The sequence below is a fragment of the Phlebotomus papatasi genome, chromosome 1, assembly GCF_024763615.1.
Source record: "Phlebotomus papatasi isolate M1 chromosome 1, Ppap_2.1, whole genome shotgun sequence".
NCBI classification, from domain to species: domain Eukaryota; kingdom Metazoa; phylum Arthropoda; class Insecta; order Diptera; family Psychodidae; genus Phlebotomus; species Phlebotomus papatasi.
In genome coordinates this window covers 8,870,908-8,893,342 of record NC_077222.1, presented here as the reverse complement: position 1 = coordinate 8,893,342, position 22,435 = coordinate 8,870,908, and the positions used below count along the sequence as shown (strand labels likewise).

Genomic DNA, 22,435 nt, shown 5'->3' with positions numbered 1-22,435 from the left:
GAGTCACTCCAAAGCCAAGCCAAACCTATTCGAAAATCTACCGGAAGCCTAAAGTTCAAGTTCATGTGTTCTCCGCTATAGCACTGATTGATCTACTATTTTGAATTTCGATATTCTTGACACTTCAATCGTCAATAATGTTAACAACAGTGTGTAAACGTTTGCTGCAAAAAGTGAATTTTTGTGTAGTTTTGTGGAATAAATGTCCTTGTCCTCCTTTTCATGAACTTGCTCACTTTTGTGTAACGCGTCGGTTTAACCCTTTAAGGACGATTGGAACACCGGTGTCCCATAATGAAAATAATTTTTCCTGACTACTTGAAATAATTTATTTCTTATATTTGTACTTAATTGCAAAGTAGAAGGTTGAAGCAATCTAGGATATTTTTTTGCAAGTCTCCAACTATTTGCTATAGGGTGGAGTTTACACTTATGGATATTATACACACTAATGGACAATGACAATACACAAATCTTAAGTTATTTTATTTAACAGATTTAGAAAAAAAAAAAAATTGTAATTAGATCATAAACTAATAACTTTATAACTTTTCGAAATCTGTTTTACAAGAACTTAAGATTTCTCCATGCTGTCCACGAGTGTATAACATCCATAAGTGTAGACTCCACCCTATAGTAAATATTTAACCTTAAAAATGAGGAATTTTTAAATTCTCATAATGAAAAATGATTTTAATTATTTTTGATACTTCTAATTTTTTTTCAAGTCAAACCGTTTTGGAAAAGGAAACCACAATATTTATATGTAATTTTTTTTCATTAAATGAAACGTAATCACAAGTTTTATTCTAAACAGAATTGACTTTTTAGATTGATATATTTCGAAATTGTATGTTAAAAACTATTTAAAAAGTACATATTTCACAATGTTCGTCGAAATAAGACAAGAACTATGAGCAAATTTGTTTGAGTTGCGGTACAATATCTGCAAAATTTTAACAAGAAAAACTGAAAAATAGCTTTACTTTTTCAAATTCCCTTCTAAGCTTTTTTTCGAATTATATCCGAAACTTTTAATCTTTGGACAGATCAATCCATAGAGTTGAAACCTTGGATGAAATTCGAAATTCGAAGACAAAACTTTAGATCGTGATTTTGCTTTTCTCTTCTTCCTGAAACTCGTTAATTTACAACTTCGAAATTCACAGGGCTTGAAAGTAAGAACATATTTTGTTTAGAAATACAGTGCTCGCTTTCTTATTCGTTTAATTGGGAGACTGAATGACAGATATCCATTTCGTGTTATTCGTATGATTTTTTGTGAATTTGTTTAACTTCTTAGAAAAAGTAATTAAGACAAGATTTTTTATTAATACTTTTTGGGATTAGGATTAAAAAAATTAAGCAACATTAGGCATTATTAGAGAATTCTTTGTTTTTATATTATCTAATATTATAGATTTTAAATTGAAAAATCAAGATGACATCCAAATAACTCCGATCCGAATAAGGAAGCGGAAACTATCGAAATTTGAGGTTGGAAACAAAATTTCGGAATGCTTGCATAATATCTTGAAGATTTTAAAATAAGGTTGCGGATATGTTGCATAAATGTTGATAAAACTTTTTTTTCAAATTTTAATACTTGTCATATCAAAACCAAAATCGAAAAGCATTGTTTTCGATATTGTATTTCAAATAATAGAATATCCTTAATGGGTTATCGAACATTATCGTTAATTAATTTTAAAACAAGTTCTAAAATTTCTTTCTCTTGAAATTTACCTTTTTTTTGGTCGTCGATTCAAATTTCGAAAACATTGTGTCCTTTTCGAATTATTTTTGAATCAGTAAAACAGGGTTCAGCTAATAGAAAGCTCCTCACGGAGAAGATTTATGAATGCAAGAATATGAATCATCTTCTAAACGTTTAAACAGAGATAGTCTAATGTGATATTTTTAAATTCGAAAAATTACTTATGAATATGGATTCTTAATGATCTTCGAACTGGTAATGTAAAAGACTCAAAAAAAGATAAAAAATCTTTATAGTCTGAGAGATTGCTTGTGAACAAAGGTTTATATCGCTTGTATCAATACACTAAAAAACTATTTTCGTATTCAAAGAATTCGTAACCGAAACGAATATTTCGCCAGAAGGACCCTAGTATTCGGGATAAAGAACCTAGTTAATTTTTTTTTACTAAAAGAGACTTACAGGAATTCAGTTGGAAATGCTGTTCAATCTTGTATCTCTTCCACTTCGTCACCGTCATTATTGGGCCCCAGGATGTCATCATCCTCGTGATTCTTGTGGGAGTGATGCTGAAGTTGGCTGTTCAGCAAGGAGCCCAAGGCGTTTTCTCACACAGTGTCCGTTACTCCAGCATACTGACAAGCGGACAGTCCTGCTGAGTTGGACCTCGAGACAGGAGACGGAGCTGAGTAGGGACTACTGAAGCCGGATGTATGTTGTTTGGCCTTCAGACGAAGGGTAGCAATGCTTGAACTCATGGCTGTACAGGGCTCAGCTGTAGCTCTATGATGGTACATTGAATAAGGATTGGTGGGATTTGTATAGGGACAGGGTGGTGCTGCAACTGCAGTACCAGGACCCGTAGCCGCCAGACCTGTACCCATTCCGCCCGGCAGCATTGTCCCCGAAGTTGACATGCTAACAGCCACAGATGATGCCGATGAATTGAAGCAATTCACAGAATTTTGATGATGATTTGTCGATACCACTGATCCCAGAGGATTCACAGGCCAAGGGAAAGTTTTGGTGCCAAGTGGAGAGGGCACTTTGGTCGCCCAATTATTGTATGGCGAATATGATGTATATAGAGTATCTGTATCAGCAAAGGGCTGCATGAATTGTGTCCCGAAACCATTCTTGAAGTCTGCCGCCGCGACGGCTGCGGCATTCATTGCATTCCGCTCACGTTTGCGCCACTTGGCCCGTCGGTTCTTGAACCATACCTGCAAAATTCATACAGACCAACACGTGCACATGAATTATACCGCTCATTTATACCACAGCATTAAGAAATATATAGATATTTTCGCCTATAAATATTAAGCCCATGAATACATTAAATTTATGTATAAATCTTGAATAGGAGAAATAGATGAGAACACTCTGGTTATATAAATTTTCAATGATAAAATTTTTTAAGTTTTTTTTAATTAAAAATGTAAAAAGCATAATTGGTTATTTTGCTTCATTATCAGGTGATTGGATCCATTTAAGACATAAAAATACTTATTCCAAAGTGCTAGCGTTCTAGTACATTTAAAATTAATTATACAAAGGCTAATAAATCCGAAATCCATGTGATAGGTAACCCATTTGAAAGTTTAGATTTAAGGCTGAAAAAAAAATTTGCCTGAGGCTAAAACTATCAAAGTTTGGTCTAAGAGCTAAGTTGTGAATATGGATCTTTGTTACTGTGTTAAACACTATGATCGTATCATTTTTAATAAAATCGCAATGCTGTCTTCAAACTAGTTGTCTTCAGACTTTGTTCCTGAATGTCTGGAACTCATAAAATAAGAGAAAGTACAGTGATTTTTAAAAATCTATTGAATAAATTACCTTTAATAAACAATTTTAAGACCAATTTTTCGCAAAAAAAATTATTGAGAAATTACAGCAGTTAAGTCAAGTAAATAAATCTTAATCAGAAGACCGTGTAAGGGTATAAGGTAACAAAACCTACATTCAGTGAACAATCTTTCCCATTGTTTTGTCCTAGAGATCGAAATCAACGTTAAGACGGCGATAGCGGTTTCATCATCTCAAATAAATTCAACAGCTTTTTCGTTCAAAAACTGTTTTTCGTACATATAAAGGATTAAAATGCAAAAATAAAAAAAAATGTAATGAAAGGATTAAGAAGTGAAGTCAAAAATACTAAGTTAATAAATTAATTTTTGAATTTAATATGCTGATACTTTTCTTCGGGCTAGTGTTAATTAGTTTGAACGAAAATATAAATCGATTAAGGTAAAGTGCTCTCGCTCGACCGGTTCCTCAACTTAACCGGTAGAATTATTTATTCAATTTATTTATATTTGCTATTACTTCTTATAATATTTAGCGTATGATCTAAAATTAATAGGTCAATTATTTCATAAATAATACCAATCAGTGACAATTTCATAGAAATTGACCATAAAACATTCAAATATTGATCCACCAGTCGAATCGAAGACACCGGTAGAGTGAGGGTTCTTTACCTTATTTTGTAGCATTTTTTTTTGATAATTTTTAAAATTTATTAATTTGCTGAAACACTACAAAATTGTCTTTAATTCTCTCGGTTTTGATATTATTGTTACTGAATTCTAAATTTTTTAAGCTAAAAATATCATTCATGCAAAAGCGTTTAAAAAAAAACAGAACATTTAAATGTTTTTAGATACAGAAGTGCTTGTTCCAAGCCAGGTTATTAATCATATTCAAGTAAATATTTCAAAGTTGTTAATTAAAACCTTTTTTCATAACTAAGCTTAAAAATAAGAACTAATCATTCGAATTTTATACGATGTTAACTGAAGTGTTGCTCTGGGTTATTAAGAATGGGCTTAAGTATGGTCGACTGGAATCCAAGAAATTCAAATTCAGCCAAATTGGTTGGAAAATCATCCCTCCAAATAAATTGTACTTTGACTTTCAAAAATTCAAAATTGCGAATTATCCGTTCATGGGTATGCATTGACGAAATTTTTACCAGGGGCATCTTCAGAATACAGTAAACTCTCTCAAATTCAGGCATTTGGGACCGAAATCTCACCCGAATTAGAGAGAAATTCGTGCGCCAAACTTTTTGAAATACAACGATTTTTTATTCATCTGCATACACTACACACATATTGAGTTTGCATACTCAAATATATTTAAATATCATGAAAATCTCTTAATAATGCAAAATCACATCAAAACTAAGTTAAATCATCGCAAATTTGAGCATATTTGCTTCATTTGATAATCATAATCCAACTTGAAAAATGACAACAAACTTTTTTTCAAATGTAACTGCTGCCCGATCTTAAAAGAGCCGAATTAGCGGGAGTCTACTGTATATCGAAAAATCATTGAATAAACTTGGGTTAATTTTGATAAAAACCTAAAAAAAAACATAATTGTGGACGGGGTGAAAGGGAAGTAGGGGAAAAAGGAAAAAAAAAATCCGGAGATTATTTTTTCATTGGGGGTCACCGATGTTAGGAAGCTGATATCTTTTACCGTTTAAGCTCCAGAATGGCGACAGGTTGAAAAATCTTAGGGGAAAGTACTCTCCCTTCAAACGTTCATTCGAAGGGAGAGTACTTTCCCCTAATCTTCTGCTCTCTCTTTGAGTTCGAGCAGTGATAGTAGTAAAAATTGCTATTTCAAAGGTATAAGGTATACAGTACCCTTTCTTCAAACGTACATACTTTCGAATAATGGGATTTTCTTTTATTTTTCTTAAGAGACGTCTCTTAGGAAAATTAAAAGAAATTCACATTGATCGAAGGTATGAATGTTCAAAAGGAGAGTACTTTTCCCTATCCCATTTCAAAGGTACCAGACTTCCCTCTAATGGCGTCTACACACTAGTAGAAATTTCTTTAAAAAATGCCTTTTAAAGAAAATTTCCCCTTTCCTTGTAAACAGAAACGTCAGAATTTTTTAAAAAAGGCAATTTTTGACGAAAATTGTAGACACCATAAAGTGTAAAAAGTTTTTAAAAGTCTCGATTATTATGAAATTAAATTATTTAGCCCTTTAAGGACGATTGGGTCACCCGTGATCCATAGAGAAAATTATTTTTTCTGACTACCTGAAGTTTTTTCTTTCTAATGTTTGTACGTAATCGCAAAGTAGAAGGTTATAGTAATCTAGGATATTTTTTGCAAAACTCCAACTATTTGCTATATAGCAAATATTTTAGCTCAAAAGTAACGAATTTTCAAATGACCGCACTGATAATTTATTTTTTATATTTCCAAATTTTTTTAAGCAAAACCCTTTTGGGAATAGAAAGTACACTAACTCATACATGATATTTTTCATTGGAGTAAAAATTATCATTCATTGGTATCGTCAGAAAAATTACTTAATTTTTTAAACTATTTTTGTTCCTATCGTTCATATACTCAGAAAAAAAGGGGCTATGATTAACATTTTTTCGTCATAACTTTAACACTTTTCGGGTGTAAAAATATATCAACATTTTTCAATGTTAATTTTACACCTTTTGAGGGTAAAATCAACATGAAAAAGGGTAACTTTAATCCATAATACACCTAAAAAGGTAATATTTACACCGATTTTTGATCAATACTGTAGGGTAAAATTAACATTTTCGGAATGTTATTTTAACTTTTTCGGATTTCTCTCAATGTAGAAACAAAAAATATGCCGAATCAGACTCTGTTGGATTGTCCAAGGCAAGATGTAAGACATTTAATTAATTTTGTTTATTATTTTCTTTTTTTATTATTGATTTTCGATCAGAAAAAAGCGTCTCGTCCTTAAAGGGTTAAACCATGAACATATACTATGAAACTTGGACAATTCTAAGAAACGGTTAAGATTTTTTATAGCAAGATGGAAGCTAATAATCTTGCAAACATTTTACTTTAATAATTTTCCCTATTTGTCTTCTAAGTGAAAGTACTATTGCAAATTGTACTGTAAAAATTAATCAATTTCCTCAAACCTCTGTCAGCATATATAAACAGCATCTTACAAGGCAAGACTTTTGGAAATAAGTAATAAATTACTTTGGCTTGGATGGGGATGAATTAATGTTAGAGGAGAGCCTCTTAACATATGAGTATTTGTTATTAATTAACTCATGCATGTTATATAGAGAAATGTGTATCGCATGAGCTGCAATATTCTGAGGGGGCATTTGGAGGGATTATGTAATGCCATCATACATATTGCAAATGGAGATATTCTTGTCAACGAAGATTCTAGGATACGCATGTGCAACATACAATTGGATGCCCAGGACCACCATCCGCACCCCAATTTTCTCCCCACATTTTCCTCTCACATACATCTGGGAGGCATTATTGTGTATTCTGTGTGCAACAAAGGGGGATAATGAGTATGCAGCAAATGTGTGGATGATTGTGTGTGTTTTGGGGGTGGTTTTGCGGTCTTGAATTACAGAGAAGTTTAATTACATTCATATATGCACAGAATTGTCCACCTACTCTCTGATTGCACCATCACTTTGTTCAAACATTTGTAACCAACTATATGACCAATAGTGTCAACGCTTTTCCTCTATTCTGCAAATTGAATTAATAAATAAATACATCCCAGAGAGATAATTTTGTTTGAACATGATACCTAATTATAAAATTGACATATCACACACGCATTTCTGTTCAATTGCACCAACTTCAAATAATATCCATGACACGCTAGTGCTAAAATATAAATAGCATAGGGTATGTCTATGTATGGCATAGGGCTATGACATAAATTTACGTCCTTTCGTTATGCTGATTTAAGGACACAAGCATGCAATGTTCCGGATTATAAAATTAATCCCTGATTTACACTAGTTTCACAATAATTACCTGCACGCGTACTTCACAGAACCATTTTCTGCTGAATTTACTTGCTTTGACAAAGTATTTTTCTTATTCCATGGGGTGCAATCCGAGGGCAGATTTACCAACAAAAAAAAACACAATTCTTGTGTTTTTCGTCTTTGGGGAAAATTAATGTTCACCTCTTACGCATTCAATTATGTGCTTCACAGTCACTGATAAATTGCAAATGGAATATAATTATTCTTCTTGGGAATTTCTATTCTTCTATCGTGGATTTGGATGGAATTTTTTATGCTATGTGGTCTAGAATATGATTTTTTTTTGTAAAGTGACACCGAGGGAGGCGAACGAGGACTTACGAGAGGACCCCTACATATAAATCTTTTGCTGAGAATGATGGAATTCTTATAAAAACCTTTAAACTGATTTTTTGTCTAACTGATTTCATCCGTTTAATTGTATAAACAATTAAGAAACATGAGCTAGAGGCTTTTCTAATAACATTACATACTTTTTGCAGAAAAATAAATATGTATTTTTAATTAACATCAAAGAGATTGTTGAATGACTAAAATATTTTAATTTTTGATTAAGCAAAATTTTCGAAAAAAATTCACTTAGTATGGTAAAGCAAAGGACATTGATTTAAAATATTCTGAATAAACATTGCAATTGTTTGGAAATTTGAATCCTTCAGAATACTGGTTATACCTTTAGCCTGAAGACCGTTTACAATCTTTATGACCCTTATGGTTTAGATAGACTTATACCCTAGACACACGTACGAGTTAAACCGAGAGACGGATTAGTCAGGAATTGATGAAAGTGTAATGCGATCATTATTTTGATTATAAATTGAGGTATTTAAAAAATCAGTATTTTACTTATAATATGGAGTTTTTTTAAGTTTCTTTTCTTTCTAGAATTGTATGTCCACATATGCCCAATATTATCATTAGAATCTAAATGTTAGTTGGAAACGTAATATCATTTGATTTTAACGGATTTTTTTCAACTACTTCAATTAACGAAAAAGTGGATAAAGCTCCGAAGAGACTTAGGATGATCCTTGAGAATATTTAGACCATAAAATTTAGCGATAATGTTTGAGAATGAAGGTTTAGGATCACTGAATTGAAAGTTCGTATATTTACAGGCTAAATATTCTCTAGGACTAGCCTCAGTCTATATGGGAGTTTGTTCGCAAATTTTGATGATTGTTTTCTTAAAATAAATCCTGAAATGTCAATAAATACTCATTGATTAAATACAAATAAACTTTTAATTGAACTAAAAGTGATCAAACGATTCGAATTTGCATCACCTTTTCTATAGGAGGCTATCTGCGGTATTCTCCAGTAAAACCCTGTTATTCTAATAGGAAGAGACTTTTTTGGTCTTGCCTAGAGCTTTCGGTCTCGAATTTTAATATCTTTACAACCACTGAAGGAAGTCAATTTCGGTACCGAAAGCTCTGGACAAAACCAAGAACCAAATACCAAAAATGTTTTTCCTCGACTTATACACATTGAGAGAAATTATCGTCAAAAATTGCTTTTTGTATTGAAATTGTCTAGAAACTAGGAGAAAACGTCAACAAAATTCTGTCAAAAATATTCTTTTTTAGGGAAATGGTCCCAATGTGTAAAGGTCTTAAGAGCCTTAAGGTGAAAAACTCATTAGCGAACACCGGAGATATCCCATATCAATAAAAGTGATCATTTGATATATTTAAATTGGTACTGGTCAAAAATTCGAAAGCCAAAATCCCGAGCGCCAAAATTCTGAATAGGTCGAAATCCTAAAAAGCCAAAATAGTGAAAAGCAAAACTTCCAAAATCCAAAATCCCGAAAAAGCCAAAATCCCGAACGTCAATGCCAGAAGCCTAAATCCTAAATCAAATTCAAAGAGAAATTTTTCGTGTTCTGCAAAATTATTCTACACATTATCCTTTGTATAAAATCATTTCTTTTAAGATTTTGACCATTTGGGATTTTGGTTTTCGGGATTTTGGCATTCGGGATTTTGGCTTTCCGCGATTTTGATCCATTTGGGATTCCGGCATATTTGGGAATTTAGCTTTTCAGGATTTGGCTATCCGCTTTTGGCTTTGGGAACTTTGGTCGGTATACATATTTAAAGCTGTCGAGGTTTAATTATTGAGGTTAAATTACACAGCAAAATTTCTATTAAATTTCATAAGTAGAAATATTGTGAAAAGGCTTGCAAAGTGTCCAGTTGAATATTCTCATATTTTCTTAAAGATATTTATAATGTTAATCTAATACCGTCTTCATACTAGAGGTTTATCCTAATTTTCGAAGATATCAAAATCCTAAATAGCTACCAATTTAATTTGTTCTTCTGATTCAAATAGATTAATTCCCCTTAATAGTCCATTTCTAAGTCAAAATTTTCCAAAAAATTTCGACTGATAAATAAATAGAGAACTTAAGCCTTATGGTAAGGCCGGCTTCAGACCTAAGGTTTAGCCCAGTTCCCAATGGTCTCGAAATTCAAAATAGCAACCAATTTTATTGGTTTTTCAAAATTTATTGGATCACTTGCCCATGTTGACCAATCTTGAGTGATAATTTTCCAAAAAATCTTGATTAAGAAGAAATTAGAGAATTTAAGCCACATGGCTAAGCCTTATACGGGCTTCAGACCTAAGGCTTAGCCATTTAGCTTAACTCCTCTAATTCTACATCAAGCATGATTTTTTAGGAAATTGTTGGTTATGATTAAATATTAAATTGTGAACGGAGAAATAGACCTTTCTTGACTTTTTCTCTTTAATTCTTCACGACGTTTCGAGGATGGATGTCCTCTTCATCAGGTTTCGAATGTGGAGGAAAAATCACGTACAGGTGGGAAATTTTGCTGCTGCAATGCACTTGAACTTTTTTACAAATCTTCACTCTGTAGTTCACCATCCAAAATATATTAATATATATATATAATATATAATATATATATATATAATATATATTAATATATATATATTAAATATATTAAATATTAAGGGCAAATGATTCATTAGATTTTGAAATCTCTATAAAATTGTTTGTTATTAAGATTTTTGAGACCTTTGGAAACTGGGCTAAACCTCCAGTCTGAAGCCGGCATTAGGCCTGAGGCCCGTATAAGCCTTAGGTCTGAAGCCCGTATAACGTCGATTTTGGATAGGAGGTTCAGCTCAGTATTATTACTATTTTAGAATGCCAATATACAGTATTACTTCTTGTTATTTAAAATTCGAAAACATTCGTAAACAAAGTCGAACATGCAGTCTGAAAATCGTCGAAAAAATAACGAATAGGAGAAAGCGTTATACCTTCGAAAGACTGAAGCTTCGGACAATTGAATTTTTTATGTCTTCTTAATGGATTTGACCCATGGCTCTTTTCAGGAAATTTGGGGAAAAAACATATTGAAAAAATGGGTTGTTCGTAACTTGAGTCGTTCGTTTATTAAATTTAAAATGAATACTAGGTAACTTAATTACTCGACTATCTTCCTAGCAAAGTGACTACGTATGAACCTTAAGATTTGCAGACAAATCAATGACACAGAATTACAATTAGGTTCCATTTGAAAATGTATGACTGTACTATCCCTAACTATATCGCATAAATTCTCAGAGCAACTATGTGCATATAGAAGTAACTAAATGATATACCCCCAGGGACAATTGTCTATATAAGTATATGTATACAAACACGCGTAGTCCTTTCAACGACATAAGGTTAATCCCTGTATGATTAAGACAATAAATCTCAGCGGATTACCATTTGAATCGTATATGCATAAAGCTGAATATGCTCGTATTTCATGAGCACAATATCAAGTTGAGATTCGCCGCACATTTACAATTTATACATAGCACTTACACATAGTAAATGTGCATATTATGAAATTTAAATTTTGGCAATGTTGCACCCAAATCATACATCATCCACAAATTCATCCCATGCACAGGACCCCGCCCCATTCCCCCCTATTTGCAGGAAAATATTGAAAAAGAAAAATTTATCCATATTTCCTTCATGCACCCCCAAATCTCCAAATGCTACGTGAACAATGATACTGTCAGGGAAGATTGAAGAAGAGTTAGTTATTCTACATGGTTATTCGCTTCTGTCAATATAAAGTAAAACTTCGGACTACGTGTTTTGATCACTGAATGAGTTATTGCAGTCTTGGGGAATCTGTATGGGCATGAATAACATACATATATATTTAACCTGCATATATATTCAAGTGGTTTCTTTCCTATAATGATAAATTTCCACCCACTTGCCCCCTTCCCCTTCCCAAAAGTTAGCCCTCCCAAATGGAAAATGCTGAATTAAATGGGAATCGATTTTGTGCCAAGCCACCACCATCGAAAATGCGCACAAATTCCTGTAAATTATACGATTTTGGGCTGAAATATTTTTCCATTGACCATATCGATAATTTGCATACACCATTTCGTTGCTTGTTGCAACAGCAACAGACAACCAAATAGAATATTTCATTCGATTGCTGCTTTATTTATACGATTGGCTAACTTTACTCGTAAATATGTCAAGAGGAGATTAGCCTTAACGTATACTTTACATCCTTTATGCAATTCTAAACACTTGATTTTGCTAAAAAGCTCTAAAAGCGTACTTTCATTCAATATTCTCTGTATATTTGGATGGACCTACCAGTCACAGTAGATTTATTTTATCTTCAAAACTCTGACAGAGAAATATCAATCAGAATGTTATGACATTTTAATTTGTTACAAGATTTTATTTGACACAATATTTAATGCTTTTCAGCAAAGTCGGAATTTTGTTCTTATTTAAACTTTCAAGTTTAATTCATAAAAAGTTATTTATATACTTTGGTTTGCTTGCATTTTATGTATCAACTGAAAAAGAAGATAAGGAAAATATCATATATTTTAATAATTTTATGCATTTATGAAAATTATTTATGTCCGAATACTTTGGTATTTTCCAAATTTCTCTATTTCACTGACTTTTTATTATACTCATTATTTTCTATAAAAATAAAAAGATATTTATAGAAAGCACGAATAGTTGGAATAAGTCTTTATGTATATTTTTTTGTTAAACATAGGTTGCGTAAGGAGATTTAGGGGAACGCTTTCAGGATTTGTATGCACAATTACACAGTAAAAAAAATTACAAACATAATCGTTGGTTTGCTTTTTTACCACGATTATTCTTGTAAAGTTACTCAAATTATGTATTTGAGCAAAACGAGTAATCTGAAAATGTGTAATTTAAATTTCATGCAATCGTAAACCTTGTAATCAATTAAATTATGAAATATTGTACTTTTTAAGTAATGTTCTGTTGATAATGCGAAAATAGAGAGAATACTGTAACGAAAGTCGCTTTTTACGTCTCACGGTATCAAATTTTAGTTTCTCGTTTTATATTACGTCTTTTTTCACCGTACGGCGAAATTAGCGAATAATTACACAGCTGTGTACATGTACATTTTGTTACAGATTTCGTGTAACATTACACAGTTTTCAGACAAAATGTGTAGAAATTACATGAATGTGTATCAGTACACATAATTACACGTTTAATATAAAATTTACAGTGAAAATCATTGTAAAGCAGTCAAAAATTTTTAGTGTAGGTCAGATGAGTTAGATTCATTAAAAAAAATGGAAAGAACATGAAATGCTCGAAGTTTGAGTATGTGCGAAGCCTCAAAGCCTTTCCCTACTACCGATTTCTTCTTAACGGTAATAGGCGGTAGACGCAAAACCAAAAACCCATTCCGATATTTAACTAATTTTAAGTCTTAAAAAAAGTTTTGTTTTTCAGTTAAAGTACTTGCATAACTAAATTCTATTTTTAAATACAATTTTGTAAAAAGAACCCCGACAATGTAATAGGGGAAAGCTTTTGGATTTCGCATTGCCTGAAAGCTTCTGTTATTGCTATTAGGTCAGATTCTTTAAAGGAATATGTGGAAAATATAAAATGATCGAAGCCAGAGTGTGTGAGAAGCCTGAAAGCCTTCCCGTAAATATTAAGACTATTTAATTTAGTTAAGTAAACAGAAATTGCGAAAAGGATTCAAGCTTTTAAAAAATTAAATTACATATTTGCATAAGAACTCATAATTTCATTTTTTCTCGATTTTTTAGTTTATGTATTTTTTAAAAGGTTAAAATAAAAAATATATAAAAGGCAAAAATCTTTCGGTCTTAATTTTATTTCTTATTTCTATTAATATTTTAATTTTTTTCATTTTTAAAATTATGATTTTAATATTGCTATTATTTTTAATATTTTTGTTAGAATTACTAATGAATTCAGCAAAACATTTGCGGTTATTGTAATACCCTAGCCTGACTTTAAAGACAGAGCTAGAACCTGTAGGGGAACTGTGCTAAATTTCTGTCAGCTTTTAATTTCGGCCAATTTGAGTGTAACTTCGTCCAAGCAACTAAAATTATTAAAATTTGGATTTAATCTTCGAATTGCCAATGGAATTTTTTAATTTCAAATATTTATTCTTTTCAGAATGTATATTAATACAAAAACGTTAAATTTTGTGTATAATTTGAGTTAAAAATAGTGTTATGGATACTTCAGCACGGAAAGAGTCTTACGATAAATGTGAACGGATTGTATGTATGGCTAGTAGTCTGTAGTGAAGTACAAATGATTTTCTTTCGAGGTTTTTCATTAAAAAAAATACTAATGTTCATTAAAAACTGTGAATCGTTCTGTAGATTCTGAGTAAAATTCCCCATCTGGATCATGTGCTTCGTATAAAAAACCAGTCATTTTGTAAGTGTCTCTCTAGGGAGATAAGGTTTACTATTTCGGCAACATCTTTTACTTCCCTAAACTCCTTTATTAATTTAATTTTTTTAAAGTTATATGTACGATTTCCAAAGAAGAAAAGCATCTCTTCTATGAAAAAGATGATATGGAAAAACCCAGAAAAACCTTTTGAAGAATTTCAGTAAAGTCAACTCTTCCGGATAAATAACGAGGAAGATCTCAGAGTTTTGAGGGGCAGTCTACGATCCTTTCTCGTAAACAGGAAGACAACTTTTGCTAGACAAAAAATTCTTACAGGCAAGGTGGCCGAAATTGCACTCAAAGTGGCCGGAATATTATCCAAAGCAATGTGCATTTTTATTCATTTTTCAATATTTTAGGAAATTATTTAAAGAAAACATAGTTGGTAAACTGCTTTTCAAGGTTCCCAACAAACCTTCTGAAAAAGAAGTAAAAAGAAATTTCAATAGGAGAGATCCTGGCAGAATTATCCGGAGAATAAAACGTTTATTTACATATAATTTGTAGAAAACATGTTTGAATCAGACAGATAAATATATCAATATTCTTTCTAAGGAAAACTATAACACCCAGGTATGTAATTCTATAAGTAGCTAATTTTGCCGTGGTCTCCCCTATCTATTAAAAATATTACACCTCAAACTTAAGGCTTCTACACATTAGGATCAGTTTTCGTTAAAAATTGCTTTTTTTGACAGAATTTTGACTTTTCTACCTTCAGAACTGCAGGCAATTTTGTTTCAAAAAAGCAATTTTTGACGAAAAATGCTACCAATATTTAGATGCCTTTAAGACTTTAGCGCTTATTTGCAACTATGTTGAACTTTATCACACTTTACTTATAATGTAAATAGAATTTCAATATTTTTGTACTGCAATTAATAGGCTTTTAACAAAAAAGAGCTAGAAAATATTCGTAATAGCCAAATGAATATTAAAAAATGAATAAAAAGTCAAAATTTTTAAAAGAGATAGGGTAAGTGTGCCAAATTTCGGCATAGTTGCATATGCAAGCGCCAAAGTCTCAAGTTTAAAATGTAATATCTTTAATAGAAATTTATTTTTTTCATTCCTTCTACTTAAGGAGTGTTGCTTAGAACCTTGTAGAAAGTTTATCGTCTTTATTTACTTTAAAATTATTCTTAATTCATTTTAAAATGAATAAAAATGTAGACATAGCTTTGGTGCCCTATTTCGGCCACCTTCATTCTCATAGTTCCTTACCCTTCGGGAATTCTTCCAACGTCTCTTTCACATCTTCTCGTTTACCGAAGCTACATGTTTTGTTATTCTTTTGCATTGTATAATCTCTAGAGTACGTAAAAACTAAAAATTCATGGAAATTCGAGGAACAAAAGAGGTGGCCGGAATTGCAAGCTGACCGGAGTTTGGCACACTTACCCTAATGTAATTAAATATGTAGTTTTTTCTTGATCAAAATGTATTTACTATGTATTTTATCGATCGTTCTCAAGATATTTCAGACCGTTCTTATAAATTAGTAAACGTTTAATTGCATTTTTTTGAATTTATGAAAAACAATAAGACATGAGAAATATTTTTTTATTTTAAAAATTTAAGAATCCTTCAGTCAATCAAATAAAACAAATTTTGAAAATTCTGGAAAAAGTTTTAAAGATTACTTACAGGAATTTTTTATTATCAAGACATAAGATTGAGGTAAAAATATAAAATTTTGAGAACCTCCTATAAATAAACAAAAATTTAAAAAAGATCCCAAAATTTTATATTTTAAGTCATTTTTAGAGCAAAGTAATGTAAAGTATCTTCAGCAGTTTTCACAAGAATTTTCAAAAATACTTTTATTTGACTGTTTAAAAGATTCGCAATTGTCTAAAAAATTAAATAAATATATGTCAATGCATTTTTAATTACATGGGAATTTTATTTTATTTCTTGAAAGACTTTCTCTTTCTTTTTTTAATTCTTAAAGTCCTAATAAACCTTATTTATTCATTAACCCTTTAAGGACGATTGGAACACCGGTGTCCCATAAAGAAAATAATTTTTCCTGACTACCTAAAGTTATTTTTTTCTTGAATTTTATATGTAATTGCAAAGTAGAAGGTTGAGGGAATCTAGGATATTTTTTACAAGTCTCCACCTATTTGTAATATGATAAATATTCAAACTAAAAAATTACGAATTTTTAAATTTTCATATTGAAAATTAATTTTAATTATTTTTTATACTTCCAGATTTTTTTAAGCAAAACCGTTTTGGAAAAGGAAACTACAATAGTCAAACATAAAATTTTTCGTTAGAGTGAAAATTATCAGTCATTGGTATCGACAGAAAAATTACTCAAATTTTTGGGCTATTTTTGCCCCTATTGCTCATAGAGACAAAAAATACACCAAATCAGACTCTGTTTGCTTTTCAAAGTTTAGATGTAAGACGTTTTACAACTTATGTTTATCAGTTTAACTTTTATTGTTGATTTTCTGTCAGCGAAAATTGTCTCGTCGTTAAAGGGTTAAAGCTTTCTGCAAAGTATAAATACTTAAGTTTAAGCACACTATCTCATGGGCTAGAACTTGGAAGCTTCAAAAGCATTAAAAGCTCTGCCCAGCCAGAGAAGCAATGAGTCTAAAATATACTGTGACTTCAAGAAAAGTTTAAAACCAGTAATTTTTAGGGCTTTACAAACTTTACTGAAAATTAAGACTTTCGTACTAAAACTTATTTTTGTTTTCTAAATTCTTTTATGAGTACAATAAATAGAAGAATATTTAAAAATTTTCGACTTTATTCTCTTAAGAATCATTTGACAAATTTTATTATTTATTTAAAAAAAAAAAGGAAAATTACTTCCAAAATTGAATGGTAATTTAAAAATTGCTCAATCGAATCCCTATTTAAAAGCATCAGTTGTAAACCGATTTGTCCTTTGAATTTGTTGCTATCAAGGGATGTAAAAAAAATTACTGGGGGAACGACAAATTGTTCATTCGCAGGCAAACCCATAAATTCTTATGGTTTACCTACATCAGCCCCTTGTATATCATCAATCTCACCACTGAATAACAGCTAAATGTTTTCATTATTATCGTGAACTCCCTGTTTACTTCACTTGCATTGTTCAATAGGTCCAATGGTGAAAAAAAGGGGCATTATTTATCCATGCGGGAAAACGTTAAAAACTATTCAGCCATGTGATCACTTTTAGCCATTTAGGGGTTGATAGCAACACCCCTTTGGACTGCAAATATTTTATCAACCCCTTTTCTTAGAGCAAATGTTGGGGTGGTATTGGGAAGAATATTAGTTAGATTGGGCTTTTATTTTGCATAAAAAGGGATTTAATAGTGCGGAAGAGAGTGTAATTTTCTTTTAAAATTTCCCTCCCTTTGCGAAGACATTAGAATTCAATAAAGGAATAGTGGCTGATATTATGTATTGAGGGCTGTTAGTATTTTTTTGTGTTTTCCTATGCTTCAAGTCTCATTTGTCATCCTATATTTCTCTTTTCTTTTACATGGCATCCTAAATGTCTCACATGTTTGCAGAGTACCACAATGTAGACAACGTTAGCAAGTTAGACCACATCCACACGCGGAGGGCACTTCATTAAAGATAAATTCCAAGCAAGGCACTGCACTTCCTTTTGCCCATCGAGTTGAGCCCGAGGATTTCCCGCAGTCTGAGAATATAAGACTGTTATATCCGAAAGGTAGTTACCAAAATCCTTCATATCTTTTACAACAATCTCTCAGAGTCACAACGAAAGAAATCACACCATCCAGAAAGTCCTCTGTTTATGTTCACACGAAGACGGAAATACTGTTGAACAGAATTGCTTCAGATGCTATATGTACCCACATAGATACATAGGTTACGTGCAGATTTAATAAATGTATGCTCCCCAGCCAAAAAAAAACGAAGCTTTTCCTTTTAATTTCCCGCCTGATAGTAACTTTCCCTCAACTAAACTAGACCTTGATTTTTATTTCAGATCTCATGAAAAGCTCCAGTGCCATTCTTTTTCCCGCGAGAAAAAAAAGTGTCTGAAATTTGCGAATTGTGAATATAAATCACGTCAATGGTTCGCACGTGAAATCTGCAAAAAAGCAATGACAATAAATTGTGTTTATTGAAGTAAAATGAAAAAGAAGTGCCAACAATGTAAAATGTCAATACCATTATTTTCTATCTCCCTGTGTTTTTGGTTTCATTGTGGGAAATGAAACGAAATAGTGGGCGGCAAAATGGAAAAAGCTCAATATTGTACATTGTGATGTATACATTTCTATACCAACTGAAATGTTTGTTCATACATTATGGTGGTTTTCATTATGTATATCTAGCTGCTTTTTTATCCTAATTTTGTCGATAGTTTTAACTTCACTATTTCATTTAATCTTGTTGATACTTTTCTTTAAAAAGAATGATTTTTACTTTGAAGAACAACTTAAAGCCATTTGATCACCGTTAGAAGCGCTACCACTATAATATAACAGATTTTATAACAGAAAGGGTTATACAATTCGAAAATACAACATTTGATGCGTAAGATACTCAGAAAATATTTAATTCTTAAATAGGGTTAATCATAAAAATTCCATTTGCTATTACAGTTTCTAAAGTATTTTATTTCTCTCGAATATATTTTGAAAGTAGTCAAAGTTAAGATTCCGTTTTTACGGCGTTATCACACTTGCACATTAAAATTTTAATGTGATTTACATTAATTGTCGCTTGTGAGCGTCCAAATATGTTATTTGTGTCTTTGAGTCACTTAATATTTGGGGTTTTTCTATTTATTGAAAAAGAAGTGGACTTGGCCTGCAAAAATAAGTTTAAATTTACCTAAAGCATAAATATTTTTCACATTAAAAAAATAAAGAGAAAATCACATTAATTTTTCGCATTATTGCTATAAATCAAGTAATATCAACTTTTGCGGGCCAAGTCTACCTTTTTATCAACAAATAGATCAAATTTTGAATATAAAATAATTCAAACACACAAATTACACATTTGGACTCTCACCAGCGACAATTAATGTGAATCATATTAAATTTTTAATGTGCAAGTGTAATAACACAGTTAGAGACCTATGTTCGAAAAATAGGGTAAAGTGATACAAGTTGGACGTAGTGTTACAAGTTGGACAATTCGCCGGTACAAGTTGGACATGGACTTTTTCTTGATAAATACAGTACAAAATTTGTTTTTAAGCACAAGGAACCAAATTATAAAACTAAAGCATTAAAAATATACAAATAAAAATGCAGCACTAAATTTATCAAGAAAAAAGCCCTGTCAAAATTGTACCATTGCATTGTCCAACTTGTACGATTGTTCAACTTGTACCAATTTACTCTATATCGACATCGAATTTTCGAGGAACAAACCACTTTGGACGGCCAATTTTCCAGCCTAATTCCAGCCTAATTGCTTAAATTTGGATTTTTTGTTAAAAAATCTTGAAATTTCTAACCCGGCTGCATCGGACTTAATCAGTAACACCCGTAAATGATATACCTTTCTCAGATTTACTTTTTTATTTGTCTGTATCCTTGTTACTCATGCCAAAATAATCTAAAATATGCTTTTCTTAAACAATTTTTATTTCGGAATGTTTTTTTTTTAATTTATAGTCCCTAAAACAATAAAATACCTAAAGTAATATTTTATTTACAAATAATTATATAAAGCCATTATATCAGCTTCAGTAAGCAAAAGCTGTCTATCATATATACATAATCTATTGAAAAAGCTTGTTTATACCTTAAGCGAATCTATTATTTATATGAAATGCTTTCATTATTTTTGGTTACTTAAAAAGAGTTCACTCAATACATTGTATGATCTTTCAAGTACTTCTTTATTCTCTATTCAGATCTTCTTTTTAAACATATGATGATGTATGTCATGGATTTGTACCGAAATAGAAAAGTTTAACCATTTAAGGACGATTGGAATGCCGGTGTCCCACAAAGAAAATAATTTTCCTTACTACCTAAAGTAATTTTTTTATGTTTATACGTAATTGCAAAGTAGAAGGTTGAAGGAATCCAGGATATTTTTTTCAAGTCTCCAACTATTTGCTATGTAGTAAATATTTAACCTCAAATATGGCGAATTTTTAAATTTTCAAATTCATAATTGATTTTATTTATTTTTTATACTTCTAATTTTTTTAAGCAAAACCCTTTTGGCAATAAAAACAACAATACTCATACGTAATATTTTTCATTAATTCTTTAAGGACGATTGGAACACCGGTGTCCCATAGTCTCTAGCTATTTGCTATGCAATAAATACTATATTTAAGCTCAAAAATGACGAATTTTTAAATTCTCATATTGAAAATTAATTTTAATTATTTTTTATACTTCCAGTTTTTTTTTGAACAAAACCGTTTTGGAAAAGGAAACTACAATACTCGAACATAATATTTTTCGTTAGAGTGAATATTACACTATGCAACATGGTTTTTGTGTCAGAGGTCTCACTCGGTACTTTTGATAGAGTTGAGTCTCCTGATTAAGAATATGGTCTTGGCTTTGCACAATCACGTGACAATTTTTTTTATTAATACTTTTATATTTTTTCTCCTTTGCCTTACATTATTCGTTATATCTCAGGTTCTGGTGAATAGAACTTAAAAAATGTGGGTACGTTGGAAAGGTCATTAGTTGTGCTTCAATTTTGATAATTACAAAAAAACTTTGTAAAATCACTCCTTCAGGGTGTAAAATTGAAGTTTTTCTAAAAACTGCCAAAAATGGTCTTTGAGTGAGGTTGTAAAAAATTGTATAAAATAAACTAAACAAAATATTATAAATTCATTGACATCAGGCGATAGGCAACACTCAGGACTACAATTTTACTGATCTAAGACATCGCGCTCCGATCACTCTAAATGCCTAATTTGTTGGTTTGTCATTTTCCAAAAATATGAAATACCCATTTTAGAGCAAATTCCCTAAAGATGACTAAGAAAGTATCTTTTAAAACTTACGTGAAACATACATTATCAATCAATTAAATAATATTCAACAGACTCTAAAATTGCTTAATTAAGAAATTCTTATTGGATTACCAAAATACGAACCTCCGAATCGATCTATACGACATTCGCCCTGTCCGACTTTACACCGTGTACTCAAAAATAATAGGTTTGAAATTTAGATTTTAGGGTAGAACATAACCGACTGTTAAGCTTCTATTAATTTTCAATTTCCACAATCTAATAACTAATCTTATCTATCACATTTTCTGAAATATTAGATGACAATAATATTATAAAATTAAGACGAAATAAAATAAAATTGTGAGTGAAAGCATTGTGCACGTAAAATCGTACAGTTGTAGTTCTTCTTCATTCTTTTATCAGCCTATCCAAGAGCAAACTTAAGAATTTAAAGTTTTACAAAATTTATTATAAAAGTACATAAAGTTTTAGAAGCATCTTAAGACACTCTTGGTTGTGGTTAGGACGTAACGATTGGTGTGATTCTGCCTTTCGTAGACAATAATCTTTTACGAAATACGCCATTCGACGCCAACCTTACGATTAACAATTTTCTGGTTTTTTGATTTTGCAAAATGTTTTTTTTTTCATTCCATTAGGGTTTTTTGAAGAATTTTAGGGTGAAAGGAACACCTATTGACACTTTAGGAACTTGTGTCAGGACCTATTGACACCCTACTCTGTACCATTTGGAATATGAAATTTGAACACTTATACTTATCGAAAAACGTAGATATATGAAAAAAAACGCTATATTACTTACATTTTATTGGATACATTAAATAAATTTCAATATTTTGACAAAAGTGTCAATAGGGGTTCCCTGTCGAAGAGGTGTTCATTCGACCCTATTCTTTCACAGTTTTCTGTATTAATGCTTAGTATGTTTTATTAAAATTTATAAATATGTCTTTTACCTACAATAAGTTTATTATTATCGTATTTAGAGGAGAATCTGTTTGTTTGAGAGGCAGTGGATTTTCTCTGATCATTTAAATAAATGTGACAAAAACACTAATCCAGGTATTTTAATAAAATCTGTAACTAGAGAGTACACTGAGAAAAAAAAGAGGG

The 22,435-nt window shown here is 31.1% G+C and overlaps 1 protein-coding gene across 3 annotated transcripts in view; it reads right to left on the bottom strand.

Annotated features, from left to right (window-relative positions):
• The window catches only part of LOC129798705 (pituitary homeobox homolog Ptx1), an 84,297-nt gene that overhangs the window by 21,248 nt on the left and 40,614 nt on the right, over nucleotides 1-22,435 (bottom strand). For 2 of the 3 annotated variants that reach the window (XM_055841991.1, XM_055841993.1), the window contains exon 5: nucleotides 2,180-2,940. In XM_055841991.1, coding sequence (XP_055697966.1) covers nucleotides 2,326-2,940 — 615 coding nt within the window. In that variant the 3' untranslated portion in view covers nucleotides 2,180-2,325. Of the gene's footprint in view, nucleotides 1-941; nucleotides 2,941-22,435 lie in introns of all 3 variants that reach the window. The other variant, XM_055841992.1, reaches the window with a different exon arrangement.